Source organism: Hemiscyllium ocellatum, chromosome 5, assembly GCF_020745735.1.
Source record: "Hemiscyllium ocellatum isolate sHemOce1 chromosome 5, sHemOce1.pat.X.cur, whole genome shotgun sequence".
Classification (NCBI taxonomy): domain Eukaryota; kingdom Metazoa; phylum Chordata; class Chondrichthyes; order Orectolobiformes; family Hemiscylliidae; genus Hemiscyllium; species Hemiscyllium ocellatum.
In genome coordinates, this window is record NC_083405.1 from 95,549,612 (window position 1) to 95,566,608 (window position 16,997).

General features: G+C 41.0%; 1 protein-coding gene across 7 annotated transcripts in view; it reads left to right on the forward strand.

Moving 5' to 3' along the window:
* si:ch211-285f17.1 (sickle tail protein) overlaps positions 1-16,997 on the forward strand; it is a 689,517-nt gene that overhangs the window by 533,268 nt on the left and 139,252 nt on the right. For 6 of the 7 annotated variants that reach the window (XM_060825000.1, XM_060825002.1, XM_060825004.1 and 3 more), the window contains one exon: positions 7,426-7,522. In XM_060825000.1, the coding sequence (XP_060680983.1) occupies positions 7,426-7,522 (97 nt within the window). Of the gene's footprint in view, positions 1-7,425; positions 7,523-8,632; positions 8,722-16,997 lie in introns of those variants that run through there. The other variant, XM_060825003.1, reaches the window with a different exon arrangement.

Sequence of the window (16,997 nt, forward strand, 5' to 3'; positions counted from 1 at the left end):
AGAGACCTTGGTAAGCATGTCCACTAGTTCCTCCAAGGTAGCAGAACAGGTTAAGATAGTATATGGGAGATATTTTCTAATAAAACTGATCAGCAATGTCATTACACATGTCTAGAGTAGATGGGACTTGAACCCAGGTATTGCAGGTCAGAGTTCAGAGCATGAGCAATACGCTCCAAAGGCATGGATTTAAGATAAAGGGCAGGAGGTTTACAGGGGACATAGAGAATTCTAAGAGATTATTGTGCAAGATTGAAGCACATGGGATTGGGGCAAGTAAGAAGGGTAGGAAATTGGTTGGCAGAGAGGAAACTGAGTAAGAATTACTGGGTAAAAAATGAGGTCTGCAGATGCTGGAGATCACAGCTGAAAATGTGTTGCTGGTCAAAGCACAGCAGGCCAGGCAGCATCTCAGGAATAGAGAATTCGACGTTTCGAGCATAAGCCCTTCATCAGGAATCATTCCTGATGAAGGGCTTATGCTCGAAACGTCGAATTCTCTATTCCTGAGATGCTGCCTGGCCTGCTGTGCTTTGACCAGCAACACATTTTCAGCTAAGAATTACTGGGTCCTTTTCAAATTGACGGGCAGTAACTAGAAAGGTGCCACAGAGATCGGTGCTGGGACTCCAGCTATTCACAATATATATTAATGATTTGGATGTGGGAACAAAATGTAACTTCTCAAAGTTTGCAGCTGATACTAAGTTGAGTGGGAGGGTGAATTGTGATGAGGATGCGCAGATGCTTCAGCATAATCTGGACAGATTGGATGTGTGGGCAACCCAATGGCAGATGCAGTGTAAGTTTTTTAATAAATGTGAGGTTATTCACTTTGGGAACAAAAACAAGGCAGATTATCACCGGAATAGCTATAAATTGGGAGAGGGGAGTGTGTAGCAGAACCTGGGTGTCCTTGTGCACCAATCGCTGAGGGTAAACATGCAGATGCAGCAGGCAGTACGGATGGCAGATGGTATGTTGATCTTCATTACGAGAGGTTCTGAGTACAGGAGCAGCAATGTGTTGTTGCAGGTATTCAGGGCATTGGTGAGGCCACATCTGGAATATTATGTGCAATTTTGGTCACCTTTTCTAAGAAAGGTTGCTCTTGTTCTGGAGGGAGTGCATTAAAGGTTTACCAGGCTAATTCTGGGAATAGAATATCAGCGTTCCGCAAAGACCACTCCCTTCGTGACTCCCTCATCAGGTCCACACCCCCCATCAACCCAACCTCCACTCCCGTCACCTTCCCCTGCAACCGCAGGAAATGCAAAACTTGCGCCCACACCTCCTCCCTTACTTCTCTCCAAGGCCCCAAGGGATCCTTCCATATCCGCCACAAATTCACCTGCACCTCCACACACATCATCTATTGCATCCGCTGCACCCGATGTGGCCTCCTCTATATTGGGGAGACAGGCCGCCTACTTGCAAAACGTTTCAGGGAACACCTCTGGGACGCCCGGACCAACCAACCCAACCACCCCGTGGCTCAACACTTCAACTCTCCCTCCACCGAAGACATACAGGTCCTTGGACTCCTCCATCGCCAGAACATAACAACACGACGGTTGGAGGAAGAGCGCCTCATCTTCCGCCTGGGAACCCTCCAACCACAAGGGATGAACTCAGATTTCTCCAGTTTCCTCATTTCCCCTCCCCCCACCTTGTCTCAGTTGATTCCCTTGAACTCAGCACCGCCCTCCTAACCTGCAATCCTCTTCCTGACCTCTCCGCCCCCACCCCACTCCGGCCTATCACCCTCACCTTGACCTCCTTCCACCTATCACATCTCCATCTTCCCTCCCTCAAGTCCCTCCTCCCTACCTTTTATCTTAGCTTGCCTGGCACCCTCTCCTCATTCCTGATGAAGGGCTCTGGCCCGAAACATCGAATTTCCTGTTCCTTGGATGTTGCCTGACCTGCTGTGCTTTTAACCAGCAACACATTTTCAGCTCTGCTCTCCAGCATCTGCAGACCTCACTTTTTACTCTAATTCTGGGAATGACAGGACTGATATATGAGGAGAGATTGACAAGATTAGATTTGTTTTTGTTGGAGTTTTGTATTGAATTAAATTGAATTTATTGTCACACGTACCAAGATGCTTGAGGGGGGATCTCATCGAGACTTAGAAAATTCTAGCACGACTGGACAGGGTAGATGCAGGGCAAATGTTCCTGATGGTGGGTGCATCTAGAACCAGGGGTAACAGTCTGAGAACTTGGGGTGGGCCATTTAGGACAGAAATGAGGAGGCATTTCTTCAGCCAAAGAGTGGTGAGCCTGTGGAATTCATTACCACAGGAAATAGTTGATGCCAAAACATTGAATATATTCAAGAGGCAGCTAAGTATATAGCACTTGGAGTGAATGAGTTCAAAGGTTATGGGGATAAAGCAGGGTTTGGCTGTTGAGTTGGATCATCAGCCATTATCATGATGAAAGGCAGAACAGGCCCAAAGGGCCAAATGGCCACCTCCTGCTCCTATCTTCAATGTTTCTATTATTTTTCCTGCAGAGGTTGGTGGGAATCTGGAACTTGTTGTTTATAAGGTTGGTAGCTGTAGAAACTCTCAACATTTTAAAAGTATTTAGATTTACGTTTGCAGTATAAGCCATACACGGCTATGAGTCAAACACTGAAAAATAAGGATTAGAATTGTTAAGTTTTTTGACTGAAGCAGACTCAATTGGCCGAAAGACATGTCCATGTGCTGTAGACCTCAATGACTCTGATTCTTCAGATTTTCTCTCAACTTTATTTTCATATTATTTCCCAATACTCTGATAACTAAATAAATTTCTGTGTGAACAGCTTGGTCTGATGCGAATGTTTACAGATTAGTAACTGCAGGAGTTACCAATGAAAGTAATGAGCCGGAACTCTTTGGTGTTCCTGAGCAGATTAAAAGGCAGGTAAAGGCTACTGAGTTTAGGGATGGCTCTAATTTTTGTCTGAAGCTGATTTTCTTTTTGAAAAATTGGTGCAAATTATTTTAATTTTAAAATGTCTTACAGCTACAGCTGAAATGATCAGACCACAGGGTTTGAACGTGACTTTTGCTCAGTGCTTCACCTTACTACTTTCGCTTCATCACGTTTACTTGTAGAATTTTGCAGGATTGTTTTGTCTGTGCTGGTTGAGTTCATCCATAACAATTTCTCGCAAGTGGCATCTGCCTTTGATTTCCTGCCAGAATATAGTTGTACTTGTGCTTTTGATGTGTTAATGTATGTACTTTGCAGGATTGGGTTTTTACTATTACTGTAGGCAACTGCATGTTCTGACTGGCAGATAATTGAGAGCAATCCTATAATTCATCTTGAAGGGTAGAGAAGGAATGTGCTTGCCAACCCTGTAATTTTGCATTTCACTTGCTTTTTAAGTAATTACTGCTGAAAGTTCAACCCACCTTTAAAAGGGAATCATTCACTCCGATAAGTACAGTGGCAAATGCACAAGCAGGCATGTTGGTCTTCAAGGCAGATTTCTGTTTAAAGCTTTAAAGCCTTTCCCAGATGACTGCTTCAGTTGACTGTATTGTGGCAAATTTGGTAAGTTTTTAAATCCATCTAAAATGTTTTGGGTTGCTTTAAGCTGCACTAGTGTTGATGTTTACAGGGACGCAACTAAAAGCTCTCTTATATGTACTCAGTAACTATGTACATAATAATATAGCTGTGAGATTCCTGCAATGCAGTTGTGCGTTTGAAGATTTGCATGATGTCTTCTCCCACAGAATCAAAGATCAGTTTTTTTTGTACTTCATATTATCAGTATTTAATTCTCTTTCTCCAACACTCTTTCCCCCCCCCCCCCCCCCAATGTTGTACGGGGTAACATTTACTGGTACAAATGACTGGAAGGAAGATCAGCACTAGAGACATGACTGCAGGGTAACATAGATTGGGACCTGAATATTGAAGGGTACATTTAGAAAGGATAGGGTGCTATGTAAAATTGGGGGATAGCTCTGGTATTTTCTGAGGGTATTCGCACAGTTGTGAAGAGTGACCCAAGTTCCGGATACTAAGATGTGGAAACAGTTAGGGTTGAGATAAGGATTTCTTGTCTTTTTCATTGATGAGAATGGTGTACAGACCCCTAACATTAATGACAGGGTAGAATGGTGTAGAAAGAAATAATGGCAACTTGTCAGAACTTTATGGTGATAATCATTGGGGGTTTTATTTTACAAATAGAGTAAAAATCACAAGGCAAAGGTAATCTAAATGGGGAGCTCATAAAATGTTTACTGGACAGATTTTTGGTGCAGCATTGTCTGGAGCCAACGCTGTACTAGACCTGATATTGTCAATGAGATTGGATACGGTAAAGATATTCTGATGAAGGCATTAAGGCCCTAAGTAACAATAATCATAAAAGATTGAATTTTACACTTAACCTGAGAGAACAAACAGTGAATACAGAACTGATGTTTTAAGTTTAAATAGGAACAATTAGTGTGTGCTAAAATGAACTGGCAAGTTAAGTGATGGATGGATCCACAATGATGCATTGGCTGACATTTCACAAGATAATTCAGAATACCCCAAATGGATGCCTTGCAATGAGATTTAAAAATTCTATCAAGAGAACTTTTCATCCTTGGTAAACTAGTAAAATTGAAGATAATATTAAACTGCAAGAAAAACCAAATAATTGTGTCAAGATGATTGGGCAGGTTAGGGGATTCAGTGGGATATATACTTTTTAAAAAGCAAAGAATGACTACTGAAGTGTGCGTGATTGTGTTGCAAGTGAGTCTGGGGATTAATAATGTAAGTAAGGAGATGGCATGTGAATAGGTATTTTGCGTAGAGAATATAAGTGATATCTCAAATACCTGTAAGTCAGGAACTAGAAGGGAGGGCACAATTCAATAAGATCTATCACCAAAGAAGTGGTACAATGCAAATTGTTGGAGCTGTGAGGACAAGTCCCATGGCCCTGACGAATATCATCTTACAACCTTCAAACAAGTGACAAACGTAAATATTTCTCCATTGATTTTAATTTGTCAAATTTCTAATTTTGAGGCAGTTTACATTGGATTGGAAATAGAAAATGGACTCCTTTTTAACATAGAGGAATGGAGGCAAAGCTAGAAACTGCAGGCCAGCTATCTTACCATCTCTATCATGAAGATGTAGTAAGCTAATATCAAATCCTTTGTAACAAGGCACTTAAAAAAAATCAATCTGATTTAGCAGAGTCAGTATGGTTTTGTGAAAGGGAAATAATGTTAAACCAATTTACTGGAGTTCTTTTGATTTATAGTTCTGACATTTGAAAGCCATCTGTATGGGTGCATGAAAAGGAAGGGTTTAGACGGATATGGGCCAAATGATGGCAAACGGGACTAGATTAGTTTAGGGTAGCTGGTCGGGTCTGCTATGCTATATAACTCGATGGCTCTAAGTAAAATCTCTGCCCAAAGTAGAACCAGCAGTTATATTGTACATAGATTTCTAGAAGTCATTTGACATGGTTAAACATCAAAGGTTATTGCAGGAAATGAAAGTTTATAATTTGGTGGGAAGTGATCTTTGATTGATTGGCTGGCTAGCTAATAGGAAGCAGTAGGCATAAATGATGGAACAAAATTGTGCCACAGGGATCTGTGCTGGGGCCTCCACTTCATACAACTTATATGAATGACTTGGATGAAAGGACTGAGGGTATGATTGCTAACTTTCCTGTTAACACAAAGATGGGTACAGAAGTAAGTTGTGAACAAGATATAAAGAGGATATGTTGGGATATAACAGATTAAGTGCGTGGGCAGTGATGTAGCAAATAGAATTGAATGTGGGAAATTGTGAAATAGTCCATTTTTACTAGGAAGAATAAAAAAAAAGTATGTTAATGAAATGGTGGGATATTGCCAATCTCTCTGATCTGAGTAAGGAATGTCCTCATGTTTGAATGGTATGCAGGTTCAGCAAGTAGTTAAGAAAGCTAATAAAATGTTATCGGTTATTACAGGAAGAATTAAATACAAAAGTGGGAAGTTTATTCTTTTATACAGGACATTCGATGAGGTCAGGTCTGGAATGTTTTTACAGCATTGGTTTCCTTATTTAAGGAGGGATTAAGGCAGTTCAGAGAAGGTTTACTTGGCTAATATCTGGAAAGGGCAGGTTACCTTATGAGAAAAAGGTAGACAGGCTCGTATCTGTGGAATTCAGAACAGGTGAGAGGTAATTTGATCGAAACTTATAAGATACTGAAGAGTATTGACAGGAAGCATGTGGAAAAGATGTTTCCTCTTGTGGGAGAGTTTATAATTGTAGATCATTATTTAAAAATAAGGGGTCACCAATTTAAGAGAGAAGGAGAAATTATTTTGGAAGGTCATGGATCTTTGGAATGTGTCCTAAAATGGCAATGGAGTTTTACGGCTAGATAATTTTAAGGAAGAGGTACATGGTTTCTTGATGAGCAAGAGGCTAAAAAAGTTACCATTTTGGGTAAGCAAGTGAATTTCCTTTAATTGTTCAGGTTGCATTTTCTGACTGTTGATTGCCTCAAAAGAAAATCTTATAGCAGTCATTTTCTCTTTTTAGTGCAATGTTAATATGGGAGTGCAAAGGTTAGTAATGGTGACCTGGTGGTGCAAAAAACTTGAATCAAATACAACAACAGCCAAGGAGATTGATAGCTACTTGATGAGTACTGTTTTTTAAAAAAAAAATCACATGCAGGACCATACTAGTGGTGTACACTGTCAATGTGTGCGCGCTCATGGCTCTGCACAAACAATTACCCCATGATTGGTTTAACAGTTGCCACTCTTTTCTAAAATTGCAGTTCTTTTAGAGGTGGTTTTTATTTTGGATAACTTTTTGCTAATAATTCTTCCACTTTATCTACTCGCATTATTTAACAAATGTACCAATTAAGTTATACTAATGGGCAGTCTGTGGGTGATTGGGGCAATTTGTCAGATCCCCACCTGTTTTGTTTAATGAATGCTTATCCTTAAAGTTACTGTGTGTTTCCACTCAAATATCCAAATCTTATTGGTTTTCTGGTGCTGCTTTTTGCCATTGTGCCATTTTTAAGCATTGTTAAAAAATGGTAAGTGTATTGCTACTCAAAGGATTGCACTATGTCTGCTGGTTATTGCTGTCTATTTATTGTGGACATTGGAACCTAGTCAGGAATTACTTGCTGTGTTGTTAAGTCTCTGTTTAGTCATAATTCCCATGTGACCTGGTGGGTGGAGAAGTGTATTAAGGTAGAATTTTTCTATCTACAGCTCAAGAGAGTGTGGATTTCTAATAAAATATTTTATTAGTGAAGTATGTTATTGTGGTATCCATTTTGTATTGAAATTGTTTCAAAAACCTAAAACTCAATGACAGAAATCTATCTTCTGTCATCTTCCATAATAATTGATGTATTTGATTTTAGGAGCATTCAAGATCGTGCGCTTTTAAAGGTTTACCACAAGGATCCTGCCCATATTTCTTTGAATCATTCTTCGAGGGCTGTCAATGGAGATGTAAGGGTAAGTACAATTGTGGTTATATAACTAATGTGTTTGTACACCTGAGAGAGAAATATTTGCTTAAACTTCATGACTGATCTCATTGGGATGTTTGTGTGAAGTTCAGCTGGCTAAAAGTTCACACAAGATTGTATTTATGTGCGAATGGTTGACTGGGCAATGCAAAAATATCATTTTGCAAGTTTTGGTCTTTCTCCGTCCTTTGGATATTGTGTAACTTCACTCCCACTGCATCTGTTTCCACTTTTGTGATAATGATAACAGGTTTTTTGTTGAGAGCAAACTGGTTTGTAAACTACTCCTTTTTTAACTGGTGGAGCTATTAGAGAGACATATCTTTTTAGTTTATGCCATTTATGAAAAGAAGTTTCCTTAAGTTTATCTAGTTTTGAATGCCACTGATTTTACACTAACACCTAGTCCTGTGAGTCATAGCATTACAAAGCACTACATAAACTAGTTGATAGGTCAGCCACCTGTTCAGTGAAGGGGAAGTAAGGACAGTGAGAGGTTTGAATTGTTCTAGACAAGGTGTAGCAAATAACATTAGCAATCACTGCCCACTTTTAACCTTAAGGGTAATTTCCACTAGACTTTTCTGAAATTTGATAATAGTACTGAGGTTAATAACAGTACTGTAAGTTAATGTGGCAAACAATATATCTTCAGACATTGTGTAGTAGCTGCCAGAGTGCAGTGTTAGCTGGCAATGTATTAATTAGTTTTATCTTGCTTGCCTAATTGACAACTGTTTTGTAACTTGTGTATGTGAACTTGTCAATATTTCTCTCCATATAAAAATCAATTAAGGTTGTTTTGTTAACAAATTAAATATAATTTGCTAACTGATTTTAACAAAATTAATTAACAAGCAGAGCCAAAGGCCCCCTTTAATATATCCAGCAGCACTGTATGCAGGTTTTCTTTTCATCAGAATCCGAAGTGATTACATCAGTGTGTATTGAGTTCACAAATGCCCTTGTGTTCTCTGATATTGCATGTACTGATACTCCTTGCCAGATAGAAACATGTGGAGCAGTCAGAGCTCGTTGGCTTTTTTAAATGTGTGTTCAGCAATAGATTTTAGGTGTGGTCTTGTAGCTATTTCAAGACCATAAACATATCATTTCTTCTTGCTCCATGTTTGTATTCATATGTGGTAAGCAGCAGTGAACTGCTTTCATCGGCTGGCTTCAGAGGTGAGTTTTCTGCACATTTACCACAACCTTGATTGTGTTTTCTGAAAGGAACATTCCAGAAGTTATTGTTGGAATCTGTTCCTACGCAATCTGGTTGTGAAAGAACAAACACTTTTTTTCATTTTACATCTGCAGTCCATTTTAAAATGAAGATTTAGCAGCCAGAAGAGCCGGTCAGTGAAGGTATGTGCAGTTATGAAATTAAATCGGCAGTTGTCGAAAACCGAATTGATGTTTCTGTTTTGAGGGGGTGGCAAGGTTAAATAAATCTGTTTGAATGATAGTCTCTATATTGACATTGGCTTGGCAGTAGCAGTGGATTGTTGCAGTACCTGCACAAGAGTCTGTAGAGAAATTAAAGTCATCATGAATGTCTTTTGATCCGGGCTAACAACAATTTGTCAAGGTATCTGTATGTGGTTCTCATGCTGAAATCTTTGCCTTGTGAAGTTTACTAACAACTCGAATTAAAACTTGAGATATATTTTCAATTTATGTTCAGCTGGTATAGTTGATGTTATTTTTGATTTGTTGTTTTTGCAAGATTGTCATCAATGTAAATACCTTGAAGAGATAATGTAGGAGTTCTTTAACAGACCATGCGCTCAGTTGAAGAAGTTGAACTAAATGAGACAAGGAGAAAGTAAAATTACTTTATGCTCCTTTGAAATGTTCCTGGTTTGTCTTTTTGGTGACTTGCTTTTTAAGGTGGGGGGGGGGGAAAGAGAGGAAATCACATTGTATTAACATTCTAACATTGTTGGCAGGATGTCTCATTTGGCAGACATTCAGTACTAGGTTGAATCTAGACTAATGATTTTCTTACTCTTATTAATACTCTGTCAATTTTTAGCCCTTTTTAAATACATTAACTCTAACATACCTAGTTGTGCTCTCTTGCTTCCCTCAAGTGGCCATTTTTTGCATTTGGACCTGGGTAATGAATATTAACTGAGATAGTCGTCTGTTTAATTCTCTTGCTCCATTATTCAAAATCATGTGCATTTATGCAAGTATCTATGACCTGGTAAAACATCGCGAGATGCTTCACAAGGGCATCAGCAAATAGTATTTGACCGTGGCAGAATAAAATCCAATCACAGTAATCTTGCAGCAAGTGAATTTTAGTAGCTCAGCATAAATCAACACATGGACCTCCCCAGTCTGTGATTCAGCTGTGATCTTGCTAAACTTGCAAAGTCCTTGAGGGAGATCTGATATCAATTTGATCCTCGCTGTGTAGAATTATTCTTCATCATACTGATTTCTTCATGTGAAATTTCAAATGCATTGTCGTACAGTGGGATAGGTTCTAGTTGGCAACATAAGCAGAGTCTTTTTTCAGAATTTGAGTAAATTAGATGCTTACTGTGCAAGTTTACTTTGGCTTGTGATATATTTTAAAATTGAAATTTTTTTGGCTAGTTAATAACTAATTAGTAAGCCAGTCTGTAGTAAAAAGGAAAGCAAAATGCAATGACTGCTTAAAGTTGGAAATTTAAAATGGAAACTTGAAGTTCAAGGTCTGGCAGTATCGAGTTCTCTCTCAAGAGTTAAGGGTTTTGACTTTTCGTAATGAGAAATTTTGAAGTAGGTGAAATGGGGAGTGGAAAAGAGAAAATGAAAAGGAAAGGACAGTCATTAGAAAAATGATAGGTGACATCTGCAAGCTGAGGGAGCCAGGTCTCATCTTTTGATGTGGCACTGTTACTGCCTTTGGACCAGAAATTGAAGACATAATCTGTGCATAACTCTCACGCCGCCATTTTGTTCTGTAGTCTTTGCATGTGTCGACCTTGATTATGCTTTGTTTTGCTTTCAGTTGTCAGCTATTCATTATCCTGTCACTTCTAAGTCCTCTGGATCTGACTTTATTTCTTTATCTAATTGCTACTCCCACCTGCCTCTGCCTTGACAGTTGTCTTATCATTTAAAATCTCAAGTCCTGCCTTATGATAAACTTTCCTTGTCTCATTTTCACCCTCCTGTGTATCACTCTACCCTTCCCAGCTTTTATGAAAAATCATGAGTTGAAAAGCTCACTCGATATTGCCAGACCTCAGTGTTTGGGCATTTTCTACTTTCATACAATACAGTAAAGTGTAGGTTTTTTGTGACAAATGGTGAATTAAATAAGATTAGGGAAATCCGGCAGGAGTGGTGGTGTACTGTGACTGCAGAATGTGGGAATCCATGGAATGCACTGCAATTAAATTTGCATTAAAGTTCTGCAGCTTTTGTAATTTTGGCTCAGTTGCTGAGCTAGAGTCTGAAATACATATTTAACTGGCCATTGGGTATGACTAGAGTTACTGGAAAACGTTGTTCCAGGGACAGTTGAGCCCCTCAGGTTACTCAGAATTTCAGAGTTGGTCAGTGGTGAGTGACTGGAGTATTTGAGCCATGCCAACTTGGGAAACCTGTACAGGGGGATCTTTGATTATCCGAACATGTTGGGCGGGCCCTGTTTCATTTGGATAATCTATTATTTGGTTAATCGATTTAAATGCTTTTCATCTGGGACTCGAGTTTTAAAGTCTGCTCCCCAGCCAGGAGAGTAGCAGCAGCACCCCTCAACCCTGTACACACCCGTGTCCTCTCTAGGGCAGCTGGACTGGGCACCAACAAGACTGCTGCTGCTGCCTTTGTGGGGTAAGTCTCCAAATAGTGCATGCACACAGCCACAGTCCCCCTACATAACATTTTACTGCAACATTTTGACAGTTTCCACCTCTGCCCTGTACAAGCCAATGTTGGAGAGATTTTCTGGGGAAGGGGGGTGTTTAGGATACACCCCTGTGTAGAACCCCAGGGAAAGTGTGATAGAGAGGGAGGGCAGGCAGCCAGTCATTTGGAGACTGTGCCTGTTTAATCCCTGTAAACAAAAGATGCGATTACTGTTGGAAACACGTCTTTGATGTAACGTTTCATTTGGGTAATCTGATTTTTGGATAATTAGTATTCGGATAATCGAGGTTCCTCTGTATGTAGTGATAGAGGAACCTCGATCCCCGATTTGTATTCAGTACACACACACTGTGTGCTACTTTTGTGAATGAGGGGAATCTTTGGGTGGAAAGATGACTGACCAGAACACCAAGGTAGAAGACTCTTTGCAACTGAGGGGACAGAAAAGGAAGGTGACAACGTTAGGAGACATTTTGATCAGAGAGATGAGTACAGTTCTCTGTAAATGTGACCATCTGTCCAGTTCCAAAATTAGAGCTTCAGGCTGGAGAGGAGCCTGGATCCTCCCTGTCCCATTCCAATTGTAATGGTCCCTGTGGGCAACCTTGATATATGTCAAACTAGCAATGATGCTCTGGTTGAGAATTTGAGTTGGGTTCCAAATTAAAATGCTGACCATCAAAGGAAACCATATTTGTTTATTAGTGGAGCCATGTGCCAAATGGCATGTGTCGTGCAGATTAGGATTCAAACCCAAATCCACAGCAGATTAACCTTACCACATACTGCCTCCAATTAATGCATTTAAGGCTGAAATAGACAGAATTTTGATCTCTTGGGGAATTGAGGCATATGTGGAGCTGACCAGAAAGTGGCGTTGGAGTACACAATTAACGATAATTGTGTTGAATATTGGAGAATGATGATCACTTTGGCAAATAGTTGAGGAGAATCCAAAGGGTTTTTACAAATACATTAAAGACCAAAGGATAACTAGGGAGAGAATAGGGCCCCTCAACGATCAGCAAGGTGGCCTTTGTATGGAGCTGCAAGAGATGGGAGCGATACTAAATGAGTATTTTTCATCCATACTTACTGTGGAAAAGAACATGGAACATATAGAATGTAGGGAAATAGATGGTGACATCTTGAAAAATGTCCATATTACAGAGGATGAAGTGCTGGATGTCTTGAAACACAAAAGTGGATAAATCCCCAGGACCTAATCAGATGTACCCTAGAACTCAATGGGAAGCTAGGGGTGTGATTGCTAGGCCGCTTGCTGAGATATTTGTTTCATAGATAGTCACAGGTGAGGTGCTGGAAGACTGTGGGTTGGCTAACGTGGTGCCAGTGTTTAAGAAGGGTGGTAAGGACAAACCAGGGAACTATAGACCAGTGAGCTTGACGTCAGTGGTGGGCAAGTTGTTGGAGGGAATCCTGAGGGACAGGATGTACATGTATTTGGAAAAGCAAGGACTGATTAGGGATAGTCAATATTTCTTTGTGCGTGGGAAATCATGTCTCAAAGTTGAGTTTTTTGAAGAAGTAACAGAGGATTTAGGGCAGAGTGGTAGACGTGATCTATATGGACTTCAGTAAGGTGTTTGACAAGATTCCCCATGGGAGATTGATTAGCAATGTTAGGTCTCCTGGAATACAGGGAGAACTAGCCAGTTGGTTACAGAACTGGCTCAAAGGTAGAAGACAGAGGGTTGTTTTTCAGACTGGAGGCCTGTGACCAGTAGAGTGCAATAAGGATTGGTACTGGGTTCACTACTTTTCATTATTTATATGAATGATTTCGATGCAAGCGTAAGTATAATTAGTAAGTTTGCAAATGCCACCAAAATTGGAGATGTAGTGGACAGTGAAGAAGGTTACCTCAGATTACAACGGGACCTTGATCAAACAGGCCAATGGGCTGAGAAGTGACAGATGGAGTTTAATTCAGATAAATGTGAGGTGCTGCATTTTGGGAAAGCAAATCTTAACAGGACTTATACACTTAATGGAAAGGTCTAGGGAGTGTTGCTGAATAAGGAGACCTTGGAGTGCAGGTTCATAGCTCCTTGAAAGTGGAGTCGCAGGTAGATAAGATAGTGAAGAAGGCACTTGGTATGCTTTCCTTTATTGATCAGAGTATTGAGTACAGGAGTTGGGAGGTCACGTTGCAGCTGTACAGGACATTGGTTAGGCCGCTGTTGGAATATTTCATGCAATTCTGGTCTCCTTCCTATCAGAAAGATGTTGTGAAACTTGAAAGGGTTCAGAAAAGATTTACAAGGATGTTGTCAGGGTTGGAGGATTTAAGCTATAGGGAGAGGTTGAATAGGCTAGGGCTGTTTTCCCTGGAGTGTCGGAGGCTGAGGGGTGACCTTATAGAGGTTTATAAAATCATGAGGGACATGGATAGATAAATAGACAAGTCTTTTCCCTGGGGTGGGGGAGTCCAGAACTAGAGGGCAGAGGTTTGGGGTGAGAGGGGAAAGATATAAGAGACCTGAGGGGCAACATTTTTACGTAGAGGGTGGTACGTGTATGAAATGAACTGCCAGAAGAAGTGGTGGAGGCTGCTCTAATTGTAGCATTTAAAAGGCACGTGGATGGGTATATGAAGAGGAAGGGTTTGGAGAGATATGGACTGGGTGCTGGCAGGTGGAACTAGATTGGGTTGGGACATCTGGTCGGTGTGGATGAATTGGACCGAAGGTCTGTTTACATGCTGTATGACTCTGTATGATCTACTCCACCTACTACTTGTGTTCTTTTATAAGGGCACAATTCTGTTATAAGCTAGTATGTTTGTAGGTCATTGTTGTGAGTTATGAGGTATGTTTCATCATGGTTAATCTCCCTTCTGTATTCCTCATCCCTTCATGCCCAATAGAATTGGTTTTAGGTTCAGATATTATTAACTCCTTCTGCTCTCATCAAAGTCTAGTTGTCTTGTCATGCGATTTCCCTAAGTTACATAGAGTAGTGTCCGTGCACAGTGAATAAGCTTTTGGAAAAGATATGTTTGAAGGCAATTAACTAATAATTAATATATTGTAATTAAACTGAATCTGTACAACTTCTGTTTTAAATAATACTTTGTGTAAGATTTTCATTTCTTCACTAAATGTCTGTTGGGAGATTATAGCAACTGTTTCTGTGGGAGTATGAGGGCACCTGTCTTAACAATGTCCAGAGTGCCAGGAAAGTAAATCCTGAACCTGGGCAATGAGGAAGAAGACATTGCAGATGTATCCATATTGCCCCCAATTCCAGGATTTTGATCAAAAGTGGCAGTGAAAGAAGTATGACGTATATACATCCAAATCGGGATAGTGAGTGGCTTAGAGGGGAGCTTGAAGGAGGTGATGTTCCCATGTATCTGCTGCCCTTGTCCTTCTAGATGGAAGTGGTCCTGGGTTTGGAAGGTGGTGTCTGAGGATCTTTGGTAAATGTTGTGGTTCTGTTCACCGAGCTGGGAATTTGTGTTGCAGACATTTCGGTCCCTATCTCGGTGACATCCTCAGTGCTTGGGAGCCTTCTGTGAAGCGCTTTCTGCAGTCCATCTTGTAGGTAGTACATGCTGGGGTGTTACCGCGTATCATGGTGAAGGCAGTAAATGCTTGTGGATGCAGTGTCAATCAAACTATCTGCTGTGTCCTGGATAGTGTCCAGTTTCTTCTGTTGTTGGAGCTGCACCCATTCAGGCAAATGGGAGTATTCCATCACACTACTGACTTGTGCCTTGTTGATGGTGGGCAGGCTTTGAGGAGAGTTACTTGCCACAATATTCCTGGCCTCTGATCTGCTCTTGGAGCCACTGTTTATATTGCGGGCATAGTTACGTTTCCGTAATCACCAGGATGTTAATAGTGGGGAATTCAGTGATGGTAACATAATTGAATGTCTAGAGGTGGTGGTTAGATTGTCTCAGTCTCTGATCATGGTTCTAGCCTGGCATTTTTGTGGTTTGACAGTTACTTGCAACCTATCAGCCCAAGCCTGGATATTGTCCGGATCTTGATGCATTTGAACATGACTCCTTGGATACTGAAGCAGTCCAAGAATGCTACTGAACATTGTTGTGCAATCATCTGCAAACATCCCCACCTTACGGTGGAGAGAAGGTCATTGTTGGGCCTCGGACATTACCCTGAGGAACTCCTGCAGAGATGTCCTGGAGCTGAGATGACTCCTTTTCAAAAACCACGGCTATCTTCCTATGTGCCATGCCTCCAATCAGCAGAAAGTTTGCCCCTGAACCCCATTGATTCCAGTCTTGCTAGGGCTCCTTGATGCCACGCTTGGTCAAATGCAGCCTTGATGTCAAGGACTGTCACTCTCACCTCACCTCTGGAATTCAGCTGTTTTGTCCAATGTTTGAGCCAAGGCTGTACTGTGATCAGGAGCTGAGTGGCCTGGTGGAAAGTAAACTGGGCATCACTGACCAGCTTATTGTTGAGCCAGTGCTGCTTGATAGCACAATTGATGACACCTTCCATCACTTTGAGAGTAGACGGAGCAATAATTGGCTGGATTGGATTTGTCCTACTTTTTATGTACATGACATACCTGAGAAATTTTCCACAGTCAGATAAAGTTCAGTATTGTAACTGTACTGGAAGAGTTTGGTTATGGGAGCAGCAAGTTCTGGAGCACAAGACTTCAATTCTATTGCTGGAATGTAGCCGTTGCAGTATCTGGTGTCTCCAGTTATTCCTTGATACACGTGGAGTGAATTGAATTGGCTGAAGACTGGTATCTGTAATGCTGGGGACTACTGGAGGATGCTGAAAATATGTTGCTGGTTAAAGCGCAGCAGGTCAGGCAGCATCTAAGGAACAGGAAATTCGACGTTTCGGGCAAAAGCCCTTCATCAGGAATGATGAAGGGCTTTTGCCCGAAACGTCGAATTTCCTGTTCCTTAGATGCTGCCTGACCTGCTGCGCTTTAACCAGCAACACATTTTCAGCTCTGATCTCCAGCATCTGCAGACCTCACTTTTTACTTGACTACTGGAGGATGCTGAGATGGATCATCCACTTTCTGGCTGAAGATGGCTGAAGCATTTGCAGCATTATCTTTTGGACTGATGTGCTGGGCTTTTCCATCAATGAGGATGTTTGTGAAACCGCCGCCGCCTCTGAGTTGTTTAATTGTCTACCACCATTCACGACTGGATGTGGCAGAACTACAGAGCTTAGATCTGATCTGTTGGTTATGGGATCACTTAGCTCTGTCTGTCAGTTGTTGCTAATGCTGTTTTGGTATCCTGTTGGGTAGCTTCACCAGATTGACCCCTCATCCACAGGTATGTCTTGTGCTGCTTCTGGCCTGGCCTGCCCTCTTGCACTCTGTTAAACTAGGGTTGTTTCCCTGGCTTGATGGTAATGGTTGAGTGGGGGATATGCTGGGCCATAAGGTTGCAGATTGTGCTGGAGTCCAATTCTGCTGTTGGTGGCCCACAATGCCTCCTGGATACACAGTTTTGTGTGCCAGATCTGTTTGACATCTGTCATATTTAGTACAGTGGGAATGTCACACAATATAGCATTGTAAAGACAGGACTTCATCTCCACAAGGACTGTACT